Source organism: Triplophysa rosa, linkage group LG17 (genome assembly GCF_024868665.1).
Source record: "Triplophysa rosa linkage group LG17, Trosa_1v2, whole genome shotgun sequence".
NCBI lineage: Eukaryota > Metazoa > Chordata > Actinopteri > Cypriniformes > Nemacheilidae > Triplophysa > Triplophysa rosa.
The window spans coordinates 8,644,942-8,662,545 of record NC_079906.1 but is presented as its reverse complement, the minus strand read 5'-3'; the positions used below and the strand labels follow the sequence as shown (position 1 = coordinate 8,662,545).

At 38.7% G+C, this 17,604-nt stretch overlaps 3 protein-coding genes across 3 annotated transcripts; all 3 read right to left on the bottom strand.

The window, feature by feature from the left end:
• Positions 1–125: 125 nt before the first annotated feature.
• hnf1a (HNF1 homeobox a) lies at positions 126–6,202 on the bottom strand. The gene is made up of 11 exons (XM_057356850.1): positions 5,536–6,202; positions 5,042–5,404; positions 3,197–3,396; positions 2,915–3,095; positions 2,369–2,571; positions 2,125–2,276; positions 1,731–1,872; positions 1,463–1,639; positions 1,120–1,235; positions 838–922; positions 126–571 (listed from the first exon to the last, which is right to left on the bottom strand). Exons 1-11 carry the CDS (start codon positions 5,568–5,570, stop codon positions 420–422), a joined length of 1,806 nt encoding a protein of 601 aa, XP_057212833.1. The 5' UTR covers positions 5,571–6,202; the 3' UTR covers positions 126–419.
• Positions 6,203–7,245: 1,043 nt separating this feature from the next.
• Positions 7,246–9,494, bottom strand: si:ch211-170d8.2 (uncharacterized protein LOC571755 homolog). Its single transcript, XM_057357537.1, has 3 exons — positions 8,366–9,494; positions 8,116–8,260; positions 7,246–7,994 (listed from the first exon to the last, which is right to left on the bottom strand). Exons 1-3 carry the CDS (start codon positions 8,772–8,774, stop codon positions 7,610–7,612), a joined length of 939 nt encoding a protein of 312 aa, XP_057213520.1. The 5' UTR covers positions 8,775–9,494; the 3' UTR covers positions 7,246–7,609.
• Positions 9,495–9,612: 118 nt separating this feature from the next.
• Positions 9,613–17,493, bottom strand: hps4 (HPS4 biogenesis of lysosomal organelles complex 3 subunit 2). Its single transcript, XM_057357536.1, has 13 exons — positions 17,212–17,493; positions 16,298–16,336; positions 15,239–15,329; positions 14,915–15,058; positions 14,718–14,825; positions 14,402–14,518; positions 14,212–14,306; positions 13,691–13,763; positions 13,450–13,583; positions 12,455–13,289; positions 11,769–11,895; positions 10,728–10,839; positions 9,613–10,548 (listed from the first exon to the last, which is right to left on the bottom strand). The coding sequence occupies exons 2-13, from the start codon at positions 16,330–16,332 to the stop codon at positions 10,377–10,379; spliced, it is 2,043 nt and encodes a 680-aa protein (XP_057213519.1). The 5' UTR covers positions 16,333–16,336; positions 17,212–17,493; the 3' UTR covers positions 9,613–10,376.
• Between the last annotated feature and the right edge of the window lie 111 nt (positions 17,494–17,604).

The window sequence follows — 17,604 nt, the reverse complement described above, 5'->3', positions numbered from 1 at the left end:
CCCCCCCCCCCCCCCCAAAAGCAACTACACATAAAATCATCAATAAAGCTTTTGTTTTCTTACATAGAAAGTTTCGCTCATTTTAAAACTTTAACATTAGGAATTATATTCACATTGCTGTTTGTGAATGTGTATTTCTGACATTTTGAATTCTTAACGTAATTATACATTTTATGTATAATTATGTACTTTTTTACACGGACTTACTTTCTGAATCGAACAAAACTTAGAATGTCTTTGAAAGGAATATAACTCACTCCTGTTGTCACAAATAGGTAGTCAGCGTGCAGAGTTCATAAGGACTAGTGCCTTTATATTTATCTAGATTTTTGCTCTCGGACACATTTAAAACATGTATTTTTTCTTATCGGCACAACCAACGTTCCATTCCCCTGAAGAAATCTCAGCAACTGTCTATGTTAGGTGGCACCTTCAGCTGTAGTTATTGTGCAGTTGAAACCATTTGTGGGGATAAAAGGGTCTATGTCTTCTGGTGAAGCGGAGAGCAGGTGAGAAGGATGGGTTTCACTCATCTGGGTCTGAGGGTACAGCTCCAAACTGTTTGAAGGCACTGTCAATTTGAAAAAAGGAGATAAGTAGGTGGACTTAAAATTACAGATTTTTTTCTGAATTTGTATCAGTAGATCCTAATACAGCAGACCCATAGTACTGCGTATTTTGTATGTTTCTGTATTTGATACACCTAGTTCATTTAATGAAATTGTGCAACTAATAATTTAAATCGGGTGTTAAATAAGGGGATTTATGAAACTAACAATAAGGATTAAGAACCACCGGTTTACATTAAACAGGCTTTGGAAGGGATGATGGCCATACCTGGCTCTGGTGAAGTGGAATGCAAGTGTAAAGACTCCTCTTCAATAGGAGTATCTGCGTGACCTTCCGTATCTGAGGTGAGAATCTGAAAGAGGAAAAATATATAAGATGTATTGTTTGTAGAGTATGCATTAAAAGCTAATATATAACTTTCAATAACTTTTTGTTCAGTTTTGAATAGCCATGGAGCAAAATGATTGTTGAAATGAAATACAACACGCAAATCTTTTATTTCTATTGTGACTAGTTTCTACACATAAGGTCAGATTGTTTGGTTCATGCCTGTCGAACAGCTGTGAGGTTAGTCAGTGTCCCAATGCTGTTGCCCTCTGCGATGATCATAGCTTGCGACAGTAGACTAGAAGAAGGGTAGGAGGTCAAGTCTGCCTTGCTGTACACTGAAACGCAATGTATAAAAACATAATTATGGTCAACTCCTGTACATGTAAAATGCAATGGCATGATGCTAAACTATTTTATCTTGGCATTGTTACAGCATTGCTAAGGAGGAGATGTTAGAATGCTGCTATGTTAACCCAAACCAAAAGAGACCTGCATATAGCTTGGTTGGGTCATTCCTTTCCTGCAAGTCTAATAAAAAGAAATATACACTAAAACGACTTACTGTGACATGATAGCGGGGCCATAGTTGCCATGAACGAGTTAGGGCCAAGGTGACCCTGAAGCTGCTGTTGAGGTGAGGTGTGAAGCTGCTGCTGAAAAGAAATTGGCTGAAGGGTGGTAAACCCACCCCCCATATTGTTGATGACAGGGACCGTCTGTGGTTGAGACGATGTCAAGCCTACAGTAAGAGACATGTATTATCCATTGGTTACCAGTGTTTTGTTTATAAATGTTTGATCGAGACCACAATACTAAATTATATATTGTACCTATAAAAAGGGAAGAGTCTCCCAGACTCATTACGCTTGGTAAGGAAGCCATGATCAGTCCTGGAGGGGGTGCAGAGGATCCTGAGAGTCCATGAAGAGAGGTGAGAGTACTGACAGGAGGTAAGGAACCACCACCAGATGCCTAATAGAGGGAACAGAAACTGGAGGCTTGTTTCTTGTCTGTGTATTGACTATCAAATTAAATTGCAGGTCTATTTTGCCTATAAAAGGGACAAACCCAACACGTTGGGTAAAATTAACCCAAAAAATCGTTATATTTGACCCATCATTGGTTAAACCAACCCATAATAGGTTAATTTTTTTAACCCAATGGTTGGATTTGTCTCTTTGACTCAACCATGGGTTAAAAATAACCCAAGTCATTTGATCTCACTGGTTTGTGGTGATGTGTGTCAAGGAGTGTATGACTGGGTTCTAGCTGTTCTGGACTGCCTCCGAGACGACCACTGCCAGCCCTGTCTTCACCGCTGGAGCTTCTCACTGAGCCTAAACTCTCACACACCACTGCTTGACCGTACTTCAGACCTTCAACAACAGAAATCATTGGGTCAAACTCAGGACTAGGAGGAAGATAAAACGTGCAAAGATGGTATGATCTTGAATGACATTACAGTTACCTGGTGAAGGACTAGAAGCTAGTGTCTGACCTGTGGAGAGTGTTGATTGGCTAATGTAAGGCACGTCCAGTGCCAGTTTGTGGCGAAAAGCCTCCTCCTTGCGCCGATTGGCAAACCAATTATATACCCGAACCTCTGTCACCAGATTAGAGCCCAGGCCAGCGAGCTGAGAGGGAGACACACCCCTCTGTAGACACTCTGCTCTAAAACACAAATGCGTAATACACTCTTTAAAAAAGGTGCTTCAAAAGGTTCTTTGATGCCATAGAAGAACCTTTTGGCTCAATAAATAACCTTTAACATCTGAAGAACCTTTCTGTTTCACAAAAGGTTTTTTGTGGCGAAAAAAGGTTCTTCAGATTATAAAAAAGTAAGAAAGAGATGGAACCTTTGGCTGAATGGTTCTTTGTGGAAACAAAAATGGTTCTTCTATGGCATCACTGTGAAGAACCTTTTAAGCACCTTTATTTTTAAGAGTGTAGATTTGAGTAACGCTGACAAAATACAACTTTGCTTCTTCAACTTCAAGTCTTAACTTCAGTTTACCTGTTGCACTCCTCCACCAGTCCCTCCCTCTCCTCTTTACTGGGGTTCTTTTGTCTTTCGTATGCCTGATACAGGATTTGCTGGGAGGCAGGGCCCCATTTGAAACGATTCCTCCTTCCTTTTCGTCCTTCCTCGGCAGATTCCTCTCCTGACATAACACCTCGACTAGCATTGGTGAATTCTGAAATGATCAGAATATGAAACCAAAGGAATATCCATTCTAACTGGAAATACGTTCTAACAGAACATTGTATAACAGAAATAAGAGCTAGTCATACATACGTTGGTTAATCTCTGCTTTTTTCTTGACACACCAGCTATACAGAGCGGCACGTTTTTGATTCTTCATGGGTGTGCCCTTGTTGAGGTGTTGGGAGAGATGGGATTGGTTAAGGCCAGTGGATTCTACCACTTCTCTCTGCGGGAGGTTGTGCTGCTGCATGTAGCTCTTTATCATTTTAGCTACATGCCAGGGATCCTCTCTAACATACACAAACACATTAAACACATGAAAAACGTATGTTTATTTCTGAAGTGATTTTCACAATTTTCTATTGTGAAAATGCATTAAATAAAACATTATAAATATAGATATAGTAGTAATAACAGTATAAGGATAAAAATAGGACATCAGAGATATATAATAAAACCAGGAAAGTTATAAAATACATTGTATTAAAGTACTTAACTCATGTGATTAAAGCAAATCTTCCAAAAGACATGCATTAGCAATACACTGTAAAAAGGTCAAAATTGTCTGGCGACTTTTTTAATTTCCTCAGTTTTGCACATTTGACAAATTATTGAAAAATTTAGTCACTTTAAAATTTTGACTTGAACTCTGATTTTCTTTTATTCTTGTACTATGTGTATAAATCATTTTTGAGTGAGCAGACATCCAAAGCATGATCGTAGTGCATGCTAAGCAGGGATATCCATGCATGTTGTGTGTCAATGACATATGTAAGGACAATACTCAGAAAGTAAAAACTATGAGACATTTAGTATGCTACACCACAGGTGTCATAGTACATGCCATTCTGCCTAGTATTGAAATGGGTTAAAAGAAAAGGAACAATGTAAAACTTTGCTGTAGTTTTGCAGCAGGTTTGCCAGTAACTTACTGTAGATTTAATTTACTATTTTCCCTTAAACATAAATTTACCTAGTTCTTTTTTCATAAAACAAGACTAAATATCTTGGGTCACGTTTCTTGTTATGTAATTGTGTCAAAATTTAAGAAGTTTTAAATAGTTTTACTAGAAAAGAAGACAAAAATGATTAGAAGAATGTCATGATACTGTTTCTAAAGGATGACACCCCATGTATTTTAAAATATTAACATTTAAAAAACAGCTTTCAAATAAAGGTGAGGGAAAAGAGGAAGGAGGTAGAGAGGGTGCAATATTTACACTGTAAGATAAGGCCGGAGACAAAGGACCAAAGTCCACTAAAATAGATTGTAAATAGCCCTCACTAACACACACTGCAGACTCACAAACATCTCCAACAGAAATGCATTTCACTTATACAAAACCCTCACAAATAAAGTAGCTTTCCAAATGTTTTGATAAGGTGCATCATGTGCTTTATCACATGTGCTTTTTATCTCCCAACTGTCCAAAGAGCCTTTGGATGCAGATTTACCTTCACAACACCGCTATCTTTACAATATCACTATAGTCGTATGTACACACACACACACACACACACACACAGATACAGCTGGATACTGTGTCACTCTGTTAATTTTAACCAGTCGATGTAGCTCATTTATTAAAAAGATAGAAATGGACTGAGAATAATGAATAGGGTGGGTAATTAGTAACTAGAAAAGGTGGAACCTCCTTTATATTCACCCCATCAGTTAGGAAACCAAGCACTAGAGGAGAGAGGAAGCTGGTGAACAGGAATTAAGGAGAGAAGACTTGGAATGAGGCTTAAAAAACAAGCGAATGGTTTCTTCGGGTATTCGTGAAGTAATATTGAGATGATAACATGACATGGAGAGATCAAAGGGACTATCTGAAAAGGATCTTTTTCTGATCATTTTTTTTCACGGAGGAACAATATTTCAGGTAATAGATGTATGTTTCAAAGGGAAAATTCGCTTTTTTTAGCACTTACTGCAACAGCTGGTCAACTTCATCCCTCTGTCTCATTGCCTCCTCTGGTGGAAGTCTGTCCAGCTCGCCAAAGATCGGCGGCGGATTCTCCATCTCTCCTTCCTCTGAGCTCTCCCCGTCTGCCCGGTCTGTCCTCTCCACGCCGGCCGAAGCTCTCTCTCTCTCCAGATCTCCCATGGCTTGAATCAGCAACTCCTTCGATAGACCCGAGCTCAGGAGAGACCACACCAGCTGCTCCTGCAAGGCCGACAGTCGACCGCTTCGCTCTCCAGCTCTCCTCCCCTCCCCTCCCTCCATCTCCCGTTTTCTGTGGAGTCTCAGCAGATGTCGGTCTTCGACGGTGTTCAGATCTTGGAGAAGGCACCTGTGTGTGTGTAAATACAGAACGAGGATCACAAGCTTCGTTTGTGTCTTTAAAGCGATCACATACACTTCAGTGTGCAAACAGCGTACACACAAACACACACAAGCCAAAACAACATTGCAATCGTTCACCTGCGTTTGAGCTCAGTGGTCTTTGGATCATGCATTCATTTAGACATAAATGTAGATCTTGATGGTCTCTTCCTTATTTTCATCCAGTGTTCCTCTATTTCGGCTGTTGTACTTTGTCTAGACACCTGTTGCTCTTTTAGTTCAAAAATATTTTTTTCCAACTTGCTTTTCCCGTCATCCCCTCCTCCTTTGCTCTCTCTCTTTCTCTCCCTTTCTCCTGGTGAACTTTGGCCTCAGCCCGTGTTAGGGGCAAAGTGTAGAGTTTAACCATTTTGTGAGAACGAACACTGTAAACACATTAAAAAGTCACACTCTTATCTTCTGTCTTGTTAGTTGTTTTCATATGTTCTATCTTATTAGGAAATGTAAAATAGTAAAATGACATTTAAGAGGCTCCTGTTTACATCACGTGAATATTTTGTGTTGCATTTACAATTCATTGCAACTCAAAAATACAGCTTAAACATTTTTAACTAACACGCATAGAAAAGGAACATGGAAGGTTGTTCATGATTCTGTTTTTAGCTCTTTTTAACCGTTGTGTGGTGTTCGGGTCTATGGGACCCATATTTACAAAAGATGTGATTGTCAACCGCAGACATTTATATTTATTCAGGATTATTCAACATGTTTTTTTCACAGAAAGCAGCTCTTTTATTTATGAATATGGTTTCACAGGTTTATATTAAATATGAACTATATATGCTGTGTATGTTGCTTGTAATTGGGACAAAGTCAACATCTAGTGTTTTTACATACTTCTAAAAATTTTTATGACTTTGGCCGTATTGAAAAATGCTGTACAGTGGGACCTGTGATTATTGGCAAGGGTTACAAAATGGTTAAATATCTATGCTTCTATAAAATATGACCACATGATGAGTTTACAATAATAAACTAATTACTGTGGTAATATTATAAAATGATCAGCACTGTCAACTGGATTATAAAAGTAAAAAATGTCATTATGACTAATATAATCTGTGCTCAAAATTGGTCCTAGTTGATCTTTTTATGTTTCGTATATTATAGCTCTCTATTAGTGCAATAAATAGCACAGTAAATGGAACAATTCACACTATATAGTGAATAGTATACTGTATACTGAAGTACAGTATACTGAATAAAACTTAGTCAAATGTTTAAAACAAACAATAGAACAGTGTGATAAACACATTTCACCACAAATATCTTGTATTTTTGAAAGCACATCTTTAGTAAACCTATCAGTAATTACAACATACTGTGGGAAGCTTTGAAAGTTTGAAGAAAAATATACAACAAGTTAAAAATAAACTGCATAAATGACATGCAAATCATGTAGATTTTTTTAGATTTTTTTTTTTTTTAGATTTAGATTTAGATTTAATTTATTGTCATTGCACATGTACAAGTACAAGGCAACGAAATGTGACCTCTGCATTTAACCCATCCAGAGAGTAGTGAACACACGTACCCCCGGAGCAGTGGGCAGCTATCACTGCAGCGCCCGGGGAGCAAGTAGGGGTAAGGTGCCTTGCTCAAGGTACTGTATATCAATACCAAAAAAATTTTTTCAAGCGTGCAGATTACAAAATTCTTAGTGTTTGCCTGTTTACAATTAAATAACATGTTTAAATCAAGACTACTTACCTAACAGTTGCGATAATACAGTGACAACAGAAAGAAAGAAAATGTACACAGGTACAATGCAAACAATTTATTTATTTATATATATATATAACTGTAATTATAACTATTTACGTTTATACAGTGATACTTTTTCCTCACAAATAACACCCATAATTTAATAAATTCATTTTACTTGCCGAAGTGCCTATAGTGTTCCATAATTACATTGGCCACTCTGAATTCCAGTAAGCTTGCCATTGTCGCAAAACAATGGAAATCATTAGCAATTCTTGAAATAGCGAACCATCCAGGGAACATTCACACCAGGTGTTAGTGGACTGAATGGACAGAGACTTTATGGCCACAAAGAACTTGTGAAGGGGAGGGGGACTAAAGATTGACAGTGTTTGGCTGGACACATGAGCAGTTTCTCCATGTATCATTTGACAAAACACGTTTAAAGTTAACCCCATATGTCCCGCTCTCTGTATGTCAGAGCAATGAAGGGTGCGTGTGCTAAATGTACACCGTAGTTTTGACAGGGCTGTGCGATATTGTTCTCTAAGCTGCAGTGTAATGCCAGTCCAAGCTCTAAAGCTGGCTGCAGGGGGGCCGCACCCTCCCTGTCTTCATTCACATCCCCCCACAGTACGCTTGCTGTGTCTTGAGGAGCTGGGGGTCTTTCCTTTTGGTCAAGGACCCCTGGTCTGGTCAAGCCCCTCACCCGATGAATTTCTATCAGGCTCGGGCCTCTACTGGGTCCTCCGATGACCAGCTGCAGTGCTTGGAAGAGGGCAAGCAGATCTACCCTTAGCTCCACCACACCATCTTGAAACCACACGTTGTACCTACAGAGAAAAACATTACGGTGTGACAAAATCTTTGAATAGAACTTTATTATTATGTCCATGGATAACTCTGGTAAAACACATTGGCAACCTATTCCTATTTCATCTATCCGTGTCTTACCTAGTAGGGAACCCTCGCTTTTCCAAAGAGGGCAGAACAGGTTGGATGTTGAGGTGTTGGGGATTTGAAAAGTGAAAATGAACTTCTGCTCTCGCCAATGGTCCTGACAACACGTCCATCCCAAGGAGAAACTCAATGTTGGAATCTGGTCACAAAGAAGGATTTTGATGTTAAAAATTATAGTAAATTGATGCTATCTAGTTTTATACCCATAATGACATCAGCATTTTCGAAACAGAGCTCGACTTACCCCCAGGTTTTCGTCCTTGTATTCCTTTGACACTTCCACAGTGATACCCAACTTGACAACAACGATAAACCCGTCTCACAAACTGGAAGAGGGGTGGTTCTGGAAAAACGGCACGTCGTGGACCGTCACTCGTCGTCGATAATATTTTAAGGCGATACATTTGGCCCCAGTCTCCAAAAGGAGCGGTGCTCTCCGTCCACGGTGCGCTTAAAAGAGCGCACTGCTCGCGCTCGGACCCCGGCTCCCGACGCATCCGTCTGTGGACGTGAGCGATACGGATTTTACGCTCTCCTTGAAACGATGTCACCTTACGAAGCTGCGTACGCAGCGATCTGCACTGCACTCCCACGGCGACAGCCACGAAAGCGAGGACCAGCAGCGAAACCCGTGCGTGCGTAAACGTGGCCATCTCAAGTGTCCAAATATATCCGATCTTAGCGTCCCGATACTCTTCTTATCCTTGGCTCTCCACGACACTACTGAAAGGGTCAATTCTCCTGCACTGACAATACGTTTCTTCTGTGGAATTTGTCTTCTTCTGACTCTCCTCCCCCTAGTTTTGTTTTGGGACCCTTAAGCGGCCATTCGCACCCCCATCGACCTTTTAAATGTGTCTGCATAATGAGGCGCCTAGAGCCCTGCCAGTTCATCCCATTCTTATTCTCACACCTAATGACCCTCATTATAGAACATCTGCACCATCATCAATATGCTCATTTGCAAGAGAAACGACACCGACAAGGGAAGCATAAAACTTTCCTTCTCTGGCCCTAAATTCCCTACACTGACAATAGTTTCACAACCAGCAGAGGCAACAGTTCTCTTGGAGTGGATATACATTTTGAAGCCATTAATCCTCGTGCACATACAGTGACGCACAAAAGTGTATGCTACTAATGCGTGAATTTCATTACACGGATAACAAAACATCAAACAGAGTGACCCGCAAACAAATAAAGCAAGATCTTTTCTCATAACGAACTCATTTTCTGGACAATTTGTGCATTGCTTTTAAACATCTTATTATAGTGTCGAGTTCAAACAGGTGTAGCTGTCCCACTAACGTCTAACATATGTATCCAAATTATTATTATTTAATATTTATTGTAAATGTAATGCTTACTTGATATTCTTATTTCGTAGCTAATGTCATACAAACTTTCTGATTCAAGTGTTCAGATTCATATTTTTTGAGGTCATGTGCAGGTTTAGCACATGCTAATTGTTTAACATCCCAGCACCTTAAAAAGTTTACAAAAGAAAGTTTATTCATATTTTGGAATAATTTTGGTACATTCAAAAGCTGTCATTTTCAATACTTAAAAACATAAACAGTAATACTGAATGGTGTGCATTGCTTTTAAAATCTGCCCATGTTCTCAACACAGAATCTTAATAATCACAGATTAAATGGCAATGCCTTAAATCAGTTTTTTTAAATCACTTTTAGCTTCTACCGCTTAAAAAAAAAGAACAGCAGTGTTTCCTAAAAACAAACAGTATTATTTTGAAATATTAAACCGAAACAAAAATTCTGCCTTAATTTATTCTTCCTTATGTCATTATAAACCATTACTGTCTTTCCGAAAAACAAGATTAGTTAAATGTGAGAATGAATTATTTAGATTATTTTTTCAAATGAATCGAAATTTAATTAAATATATCCATCAACCATCTGTGAACTGTACACAGAGAGCAGAGAATAAAGACGTTTCTGTTTGGGAACCATGCATAAAATGCTGTCATCTGGCTTCAGAAGACTTGGAATGAAATGAACGAGTCATTTTGGGATCGTTTCATGGTGCTTTTTGGCAGTTCTTATTTATTATGTGAAAAAGAACCAATACATTCTTTGTTCGAAACACAAAATAGTTGTTTTTAAGATAGTCACATGGTTTGGAATGACATGAGGGTGAGTTAAACAGATTTTTCATTTCGGGGTGCAGTATTTATTTAAGTAGTATAAATACAGTGTAGTTAAGTGAAATAGAGATCTAAAATGTGGACTCAGTTAAAGCAGGTTAACTCCATGTTTAAGGAGCCGCTGGCGAGCTTTTCTGGGCAGAGAGAAGGCACTATCCTGGGCATCTGGACTTCCAGAGTTTCTGACTGGTGCGCCCTGCTGGAGAAAATAAGTCTCCTGGGCGATGCTACGGGTTCCATACACTCCCAAGCTAGCATTCCTGGAATTCAGTGAACAGACACACATAATAACCCCCATAATGTGTAAATAAATAGAAGATTGAAATCTATTTTGAATACAAAACAACTGTAAAATACGTTTTATCCAATAGAACATTTTTGAAACATTGTCAATATATACACATTCCATCAAATTTGGTAAACAATCACACATTCTTACCTGACAATGGCTTCTTGTAAAGTGTCTGTTTGAGAGAAATGAGAATGGAGCAGTGCAGTTGCCTTCACGAATGCACGATCCTGGAGTCCAGAGGAGCGCCCACATACATTAGCTAGTGTAAAACAAACTTTTTTTAAGGACAAAGTCAAAATACACAAAGCTATTGCTGGCAATATTTTCCACTGAAAAAGAAAAAGTCTTTGTGAATATTTGATCGGATTACATACTTATTGTGCATTTCTACATGTGTGAATGGGATCTTCATGAACTGACTTTAAAGGAGGTCTGGGGCAGAACACATCAATGGTCTTGCATAGTTTACATCGTAGCTATGATCGAGGTTTGCTAATAGGAAGTTGGTTGCATTGGGGATTTAAATTTTTCATTTTACAGCACATTTTACTTGAGAAAATTTCAAAATGCTACTGTAAGTAGGATACTGTTTGTATGGGTATGAGGAGTGTGTGTGTGTGTGTGTGTGTGTGAGAGAGAGAGAGAGAGAGAGAAGAGAGACGAGAGGAGAGACGAGAGAGAAGAGAGAGCAGAGAAGAGGAGAGGGAGAGAGAGAGAGAGAGAGAGAGAGAGAGAGACCGAGAGGAGGCACGGAGAGCGAAGAGGAGAGAGAGAGGCGGAGAGGAGAGAGAGAGAGAGAGGGGAGAGGAGAGAGAGAGAGAACAGAGACAGAGCGACAGGGAGAGAGCAGGGAGAGAGAGGAGAGCGAAGACAGAGATGAGACGGAGAGAGAAGAGAGGAGAGGAGGGAGAGAGGGAGAGGAGAGAGGAGGAGAGAGAGAAAGGGAGGAGAGGAGAGGAGGAGAGAGAGAGAGAGAGGAGAGGGAGAGAGAGGAGACAGAGAGACAGAGAGAGAGAGAGAGAGAGAGAGAGAGAGAGAGAGAGAGAGAGAGAGAGAGAGAGAGAGAGGGAGAGAGAGAGAGAGAGAAGAGAGGAGAGACGAGGAGGAGGAGAGGAGGAGAAGAGGGGAGAAGAGGGAGAGAGAGAGAGAATAGAGAGAGAGAGAGAGGGGGGGGGGCTTTTCACTCACTAGTAAGTGTGTTCTGAATGCAGTCATAGTGAGTGAAGGTGTAGGGCCCCTGGGGGCTGGGGGTCCCAGGTGAGGTATTCCTCAGATGAGCCTCAAGGCCATTCAGAGATGCCAAACTGCTGTGATACTACAATAACAAAGTGTTTAGTGTAAATGTGTTGTTTTTGACAACATTTAAAAAAAAATTTGACCAATGAATTTCCATTACACTTCAAAAATGTTCTTAAATAGAATTTCTGTCTCTTTTACCAATACAAATATCTAAAAAATCTGAAATCACGAATACAATTAACAAGCAAAATGACTTGAGATATAGGGCCTTGTTTTCTAAAACAATCTGCCAATGAGTAAATAATGGGGTAATAAATTAAATTATAACAGGTATTTTTACTCATTTTAAGCACAAATTTTATAATTTTGATACCTTAAATCTGTTCCCTTTACAAATAAATGTATTTTGATTTAAGAATGTTTAGATACTAAGAAACAAGTAAAAAATACTGAGAAGTAAAATAATTTAAAAAACTTTCCATTTGATATCACCATTTCAAAAATCCCTATTCTGTTTTTTTATGCTAGCTTGCATACATAAACCAAATCATGTAGAAAGCATAAAGGCACTGCAAAAACGTACAATTACAAAACTATTTCAAATGTGCAAAAAAAAATGCACACAAGCTTCTCACCACTTCCTCTTTGGCGGTGGGGTCTGTCTTGAAATCTGTCTCTACCAAAAGTGCAAGGACCAGACCTCTGACTCTATGCTGGTACAATACTGTGGGCACCAGAGAGGCGTCTGCAAGGGTCTCGTGTTGAAGGGGGGCATTTGGTGGGTCACAACTGTTGTTTACCTTGTCCTTGAGTATTTGTTCTCCTTTGTCTACTTGCTCATTCTTTGGCCTTCCTTCATTCTCTGTATCTCTTTGGAATTTGTCATTTGTATTGGTCACGTGATTGTTAGCGTTCAGCTGCTGTCCTTCAGTCCTGTCAGTCTGGTTGTTGTGGTAAGAGCTATCCGAATGGTTCTCAAGACAATTCGACTGTAACTGATATCCATTTGTAAGGGCTTTGATTTTTTCCTTCGGATTAAGTTCCTGATCTGAATTTATAACTTTGCTTTTAGATTTGGATGAACATCCAGAGTCCAGCTTCTCATGTGCATCCTCTACTACGCTTTCCTTTGTATTGAGGCCAGTTAAACTTCCTGTTAAACATTGTTCCTTAACCTTGGACGAGTTTGGGCCATTTGCCATGCTGTGGTCATGTGACTGCGGAGTGAAATATTCTGATTGGTTCATACTGGAGTGAAGAGGACTGTTCACCATAGAGGGGGAGGGGCTGAAACATGACTCATCAGAGAGGGAGGAGCGAGGAGAGGATGGCATTGTCTCATTGGAGTTCGGGGGACACTCAGTGGGCTCTAAATTTAATGAGTCTGTATCTGCGGTCAGGGTGTCGGATAAAGTGCGTGATAGTAGGCGAGAATTTCCTGATCGGCATGGAGGTTGACTGCAGTGAGTCCTAAAATGAGAGACAGAACACAAATAAAATAATAAGGCAACAATAAGATGATTAATGTTTATTTGTGACTAATTAACAACAAGCCATCACCTAGAATCATCCTATAAACTACATAAATTCCTTAGCAACCCCATAGCAACACCCTGGAATCATGATATACCTGCATGCTCTATCCACAGGGGAGCAGCGCATCATGTGAAGTTCAGTGGTTGTCAGGAACACCTGTTTGGTTACTGTAAAGGAGAGAGACGTGCCCACTGATGAGCACAGGCCATTGGCTGCCACCCTGTTATCCTGTGGTGCAGATAGATACACACAAATCAGCAGTCATTCACTTATTGTCCATACTGTTAGTTAGTATAATATTGCTCAAAATGAAAAATCTCTGTGTACGATTTTACCTGGCTGTATGTTTCCGTCTCGTACACCATCACCTTCTGCGTGAGGGCAGGAGACATCTGAGTACTCACCACCCTGAACATCACACAGAGAACTAGAATTCACAATGCTTTATATTCACAAGTATGCATTTAACATAAAAATACATATGAAATGCATTTTTTTTAAAGTGAATGTAATATACAACACTGTGCTATAGCCATAACACAGGTCAAAAACACATTTGTGTCAACAGTTATTATTTGATAATTAATGGATATTATTCATTGATAACTAATGCACTGTAAAATAGAACAGATCTATATTAATTAGGACTCTTTAGAACCACGCAAAAGATAAACATCTGTGTCTTACAGGCTGGATATTAGGGAATAGTTTACCCAAAAATGAAGTAAAAAAAACGTGCATATATGTAAAATCCGTGTTTTGTGTTCCACAGAAAAAAGTCATTCTGATTTGGAACAATGTTAGTGTAAGGTGATTTTTATTTTTGGGTAAGCCATACTCAGTTTTGAAATCTCACCTGCCCCTGTACAGGATACACCCAGATAACACCAGAGGGCATCGCTGACATGCCTGTAGAATAAGGGCAGCTTTCAGCAACAGCAGAGGATCAATCTGATAATGAACAAAAGAGGAGAATTGACCATTTAGGGGAATTAGGGCAGAGAAAAACTAAATATGAAATTGAATATAGTGAATGTATTAAATACATGCGTGGAGTCGATTGTCCTCAGACAGCTGAAGATGTTGTGCAGCTCAGTGGAGCCGCCCTGCAGGTGACAGAGGTATCTCGCCCATCGCTGAGCCAACTCTTCCTGACTGTATAACTGTGTTCAAGCAAGCAAGCGAAAAATGCACGTTGAACTGTTCTGATGTGGAATTAGTGCATTTTGTTTATAGCATTTTGGCTACTCGTAGCAAGTTATTAGCATGTGAGTGTTTTAGTTGCTTTAAAATATAACACTGTTTGTAATTACAATAAAGTGTAAAGTCATATTCAGTGTGTAGTTGCTTCCATTTTAATACCTGGTAGCTCTGACGCACTGGTCCATTATAGAAACAGAAGAGATCAATCAGCTGATTTAGAAAGTCACACACGCTTACATCTGGAATGTCTACCACACAGCTTAATGCCTGACAACCAGATAAAGATCCCATTCAAATGAGTAAAACCACAACAGATTCTTATCTGGAATCACATTTTGATGACCAATATCTCTTACCCAAAGAAACGAATCCTTCATGCAAACTGCATATTTGCTCCTGCGCAGGCGCAGCAGGCGTACGGGAGACTTGGATAGCTCAGATACACAACGACACACACCAGCCAGTTGTCCACAGAGAAGCTCCTGCTGGTCTATTGGCGTCTGTAACAATACACAGCCACCATCATGTCTTCAGTGTTAAGTTACAATAGAAAAACATTAGATGGTATTATAAATGTTTCCTTTATTATACGTTATAAATTAAAATATTTTATAATTTTCGGAAAGGTGCAACTGCTTCTGTAACATCATCATATTATAAATGACTTGAGATCTGCTTACATCTTCAGGATAGAAGTAGTATATTCCATCTCTAGTCAAGTCTCCTTCCTCTTGCACTTTTGAATTATCATAGAGGAAGAAGAACAGGCATCTGCAAATATGACAAAAGAGACAAGTGATAAAATTATACTTAACACCAACACATGTGTCTTCCAATAATACTTAAAAAAATTGTAACTCTGTTAAAAATATGTGTTCAATAATACGTCATGCATCATGTTTCCTTGACTGGAAATATAAAATTGTATTCCCCCATTATTTGCATTCAATTGATGGGTCAAATATAAGACATTTTCATAAATCAGTGCATGTTGTGTATAAGCAAAAATAGAACCCCTTTTAGGGAAGCTAGGGACGCACCGATACGTACATTTTGGCTGATAATGATAACCGATAATTCTTTAACATTGGAAGCCGATAACCGATATATTGGCCGATATACAGTATCTAAATTTTAACATAAAATTCACTAAGACTGGAACAGAAGGCAAAAAGCGGTCAACTGCTTTTATTTGAAAACACTGACTGCTGAAAACAAGGTGACCATTAGTTCTATTTTGTACCACTAGTTGAAGATTCTTTAACCTTCAAACTTTTCTAGTATATCTTTTATTTAATAAACTAATTATAGATGCTCTTCCAGAGCAACCCCAAAAAATGTTCTAAATAGCCACATGTCTAACAGGTCTCAAGACAGACGGCAATATGCTTTTGTTTCTATAATTTACACATTCATAAATATTGTATCTAAATACTGTACCTACATCAACAATGTTTTGCTAATAACAGTAAGTGAATAATCATGACAGAAAGACAGTACTGTACTAAATTTTGACTGTGAACAGCGTGCAGCCAAGAAGTTTAACCAGAGGACATGATTTATGATTTATCGTCTATAATATATCGACCTAAATTTTATTATCCGAAACCGCTAACATTAAAAATGACCATTTATCGGCCGATACTCATATTGCCGATGATTTATCGTGCATCCCTAAGGGAAGCCCATAACTTTTAATTTTAGGCAAGATACAAATCAATAAAGAATTGCATTCTCACCGTCTTGAGTCAGTGGAAGCAGGTGTTTCAGCCATTTGTCTGTTGAAAAACACAGTATTATCATGTTATGATAAAATGATTTTTATAAATAAATGTAATATACAACTAAAAAAAACTTCCTACGCTATTTCAAAACACCATATTAAATAACATTCTAAGCATAAAAGCATATATCATAGATTTTAATTATTTAAAAAAACATAACTATTGTAAATATTGACACGTTTAAGCACATGAGATGCATAAGAGATAAAAATGCTCAATGACTATATGCTATGCCAGGGGATTTCAAACTGGGGTATGCGCCCACCAGAAAAAAAATGAGACAAAAATGGTTCAAGCCAACTAAATATTATTATTGTTTAATTATTGTTTAAGCATCTACCTGCTATTTTTGCCAGAATTGCTATTTACATCTTCCTAGTAAGTTTTTCACATTCACAGTAAAAGTTGCTGCAGTACAAGAAAATTTTAATTGAAAATGTGTCTTCAGAGTTGAATAAATAAAAGTGAAGCCGGCTATGTAAGTTTGGAAACAATATGTTGTCTCAACAATATTACATTTTTCTAAATACGTTTAAATGTTTCTTTACACATAAAAATACAGATGAATGTGTCCTCCAGAGAAGGTTCCTCTTGGGGGTCCTTGGCATCATAACGTTTGAAAACCCCTGTGCTATGCAAATATGTTATTTGTTGAACAGTGTATAGTGTGCTTAAGTCCTTGGCAGGCAATCATTTGCGATCACATACAAACTTGCAAATAGAACAGCATACTTTTAAATATTATTTGGGTTCCGTTTAACGTTACATCTTAGCATTCGTGTCTGAACGAGCAGGACGAATAACAAAGTGACAACAGATCCGATGTTACTCAAACAAGTGCTACTGACACGAGCATTATTTAGACTTACCGTTGTTGACTTGCGTAACGCAGAGCAGATCAGCTCACGCATCTGACACTGAAGTTGAGTTTGCGAATGAATCCTTGAATCGCGCTGCATTAATCAAAACTCGGTTCCGCCCAGACACGAGTAAACATTAACCTCACCCAAATATCAACAAGTTGTTGAAGCGTAAAATAAATATGAACATCACCTCCATATTTCATAAACTGGATTTTTGAGAAGGAATGCGAGTCACAAGCGAAAAGTCATGTGAGAATGTCTCGACAGGATGGGAAGCCTGTAGGGACAAATATGTTTCGTTTCTCTTTTCAGCTTCGAGTTTTTCTGGCAACTTAGCATTCGACAGTACATATTTTCACACAGTGCATTCAAGTCAGTTTTTAGAAAATAAGATCGTTT

Coding starts and splice junctions, on each gene's coding strand:
- hnf1a (XM_057356850.1), bottom strand. CDS start 5,570: ATGCATGATCCAAAGACCACTGAGCTCAAACGCAG. Junction 3,096..3,196: donor AAAAGCAGAGATTAACCAAC/GTATGTATGACT, acceptor TGATCATTTCAG/AATTCACCAATGCTAGTCGA. Junction 1,640..1,730: donor AGACTCTTCCCTTTTTATAG/GTACAATATATA, acceptor CTCTTACTGTAG/GCTTGACATCGTCTCAACCA.
- si:ch211-170d8.2 (XM_057357537.1), bottom strand. CDS start 8,774: ATGGCCACGTTTACGCACGCACGGGTTTCGCTGCTGGTCCTCGCTTTC. Junction 8,261..8,365: donor ACAAGGACGAAAACCTGGGG/GTAAGTCGAGCT, acceptor CTTTGTGACCAG/ATTCCAACATTGAGTTTCTC. Junction 7,995..8,115: donor AAGCGAGGGTTCCCTACTAG/GTAAGACACGGA, acceptor TTTTCTCTGTAG/GTACAACGTGTGGTTTCAAG.
- hps4 (XM_057357536.1), bottom strand. CDS start 16,332: ATGGCTGAAACACCTGCTTCCACTGACTCAAGACG. Junction 14,519..14,717: donor CAGTGCGTCAGAGCTACCAG/GTATTAAAATGG, acceptor GCTTGAACACAG/TTATACAGTCAGGAAGAGTT. Junction 13,584..13,690: donor AGACGGAAACATACAGCCAG/GTAAAATCGTAC, acceptor TCTGCACCACAG/GATAACAGGGTGGCAGCCAA.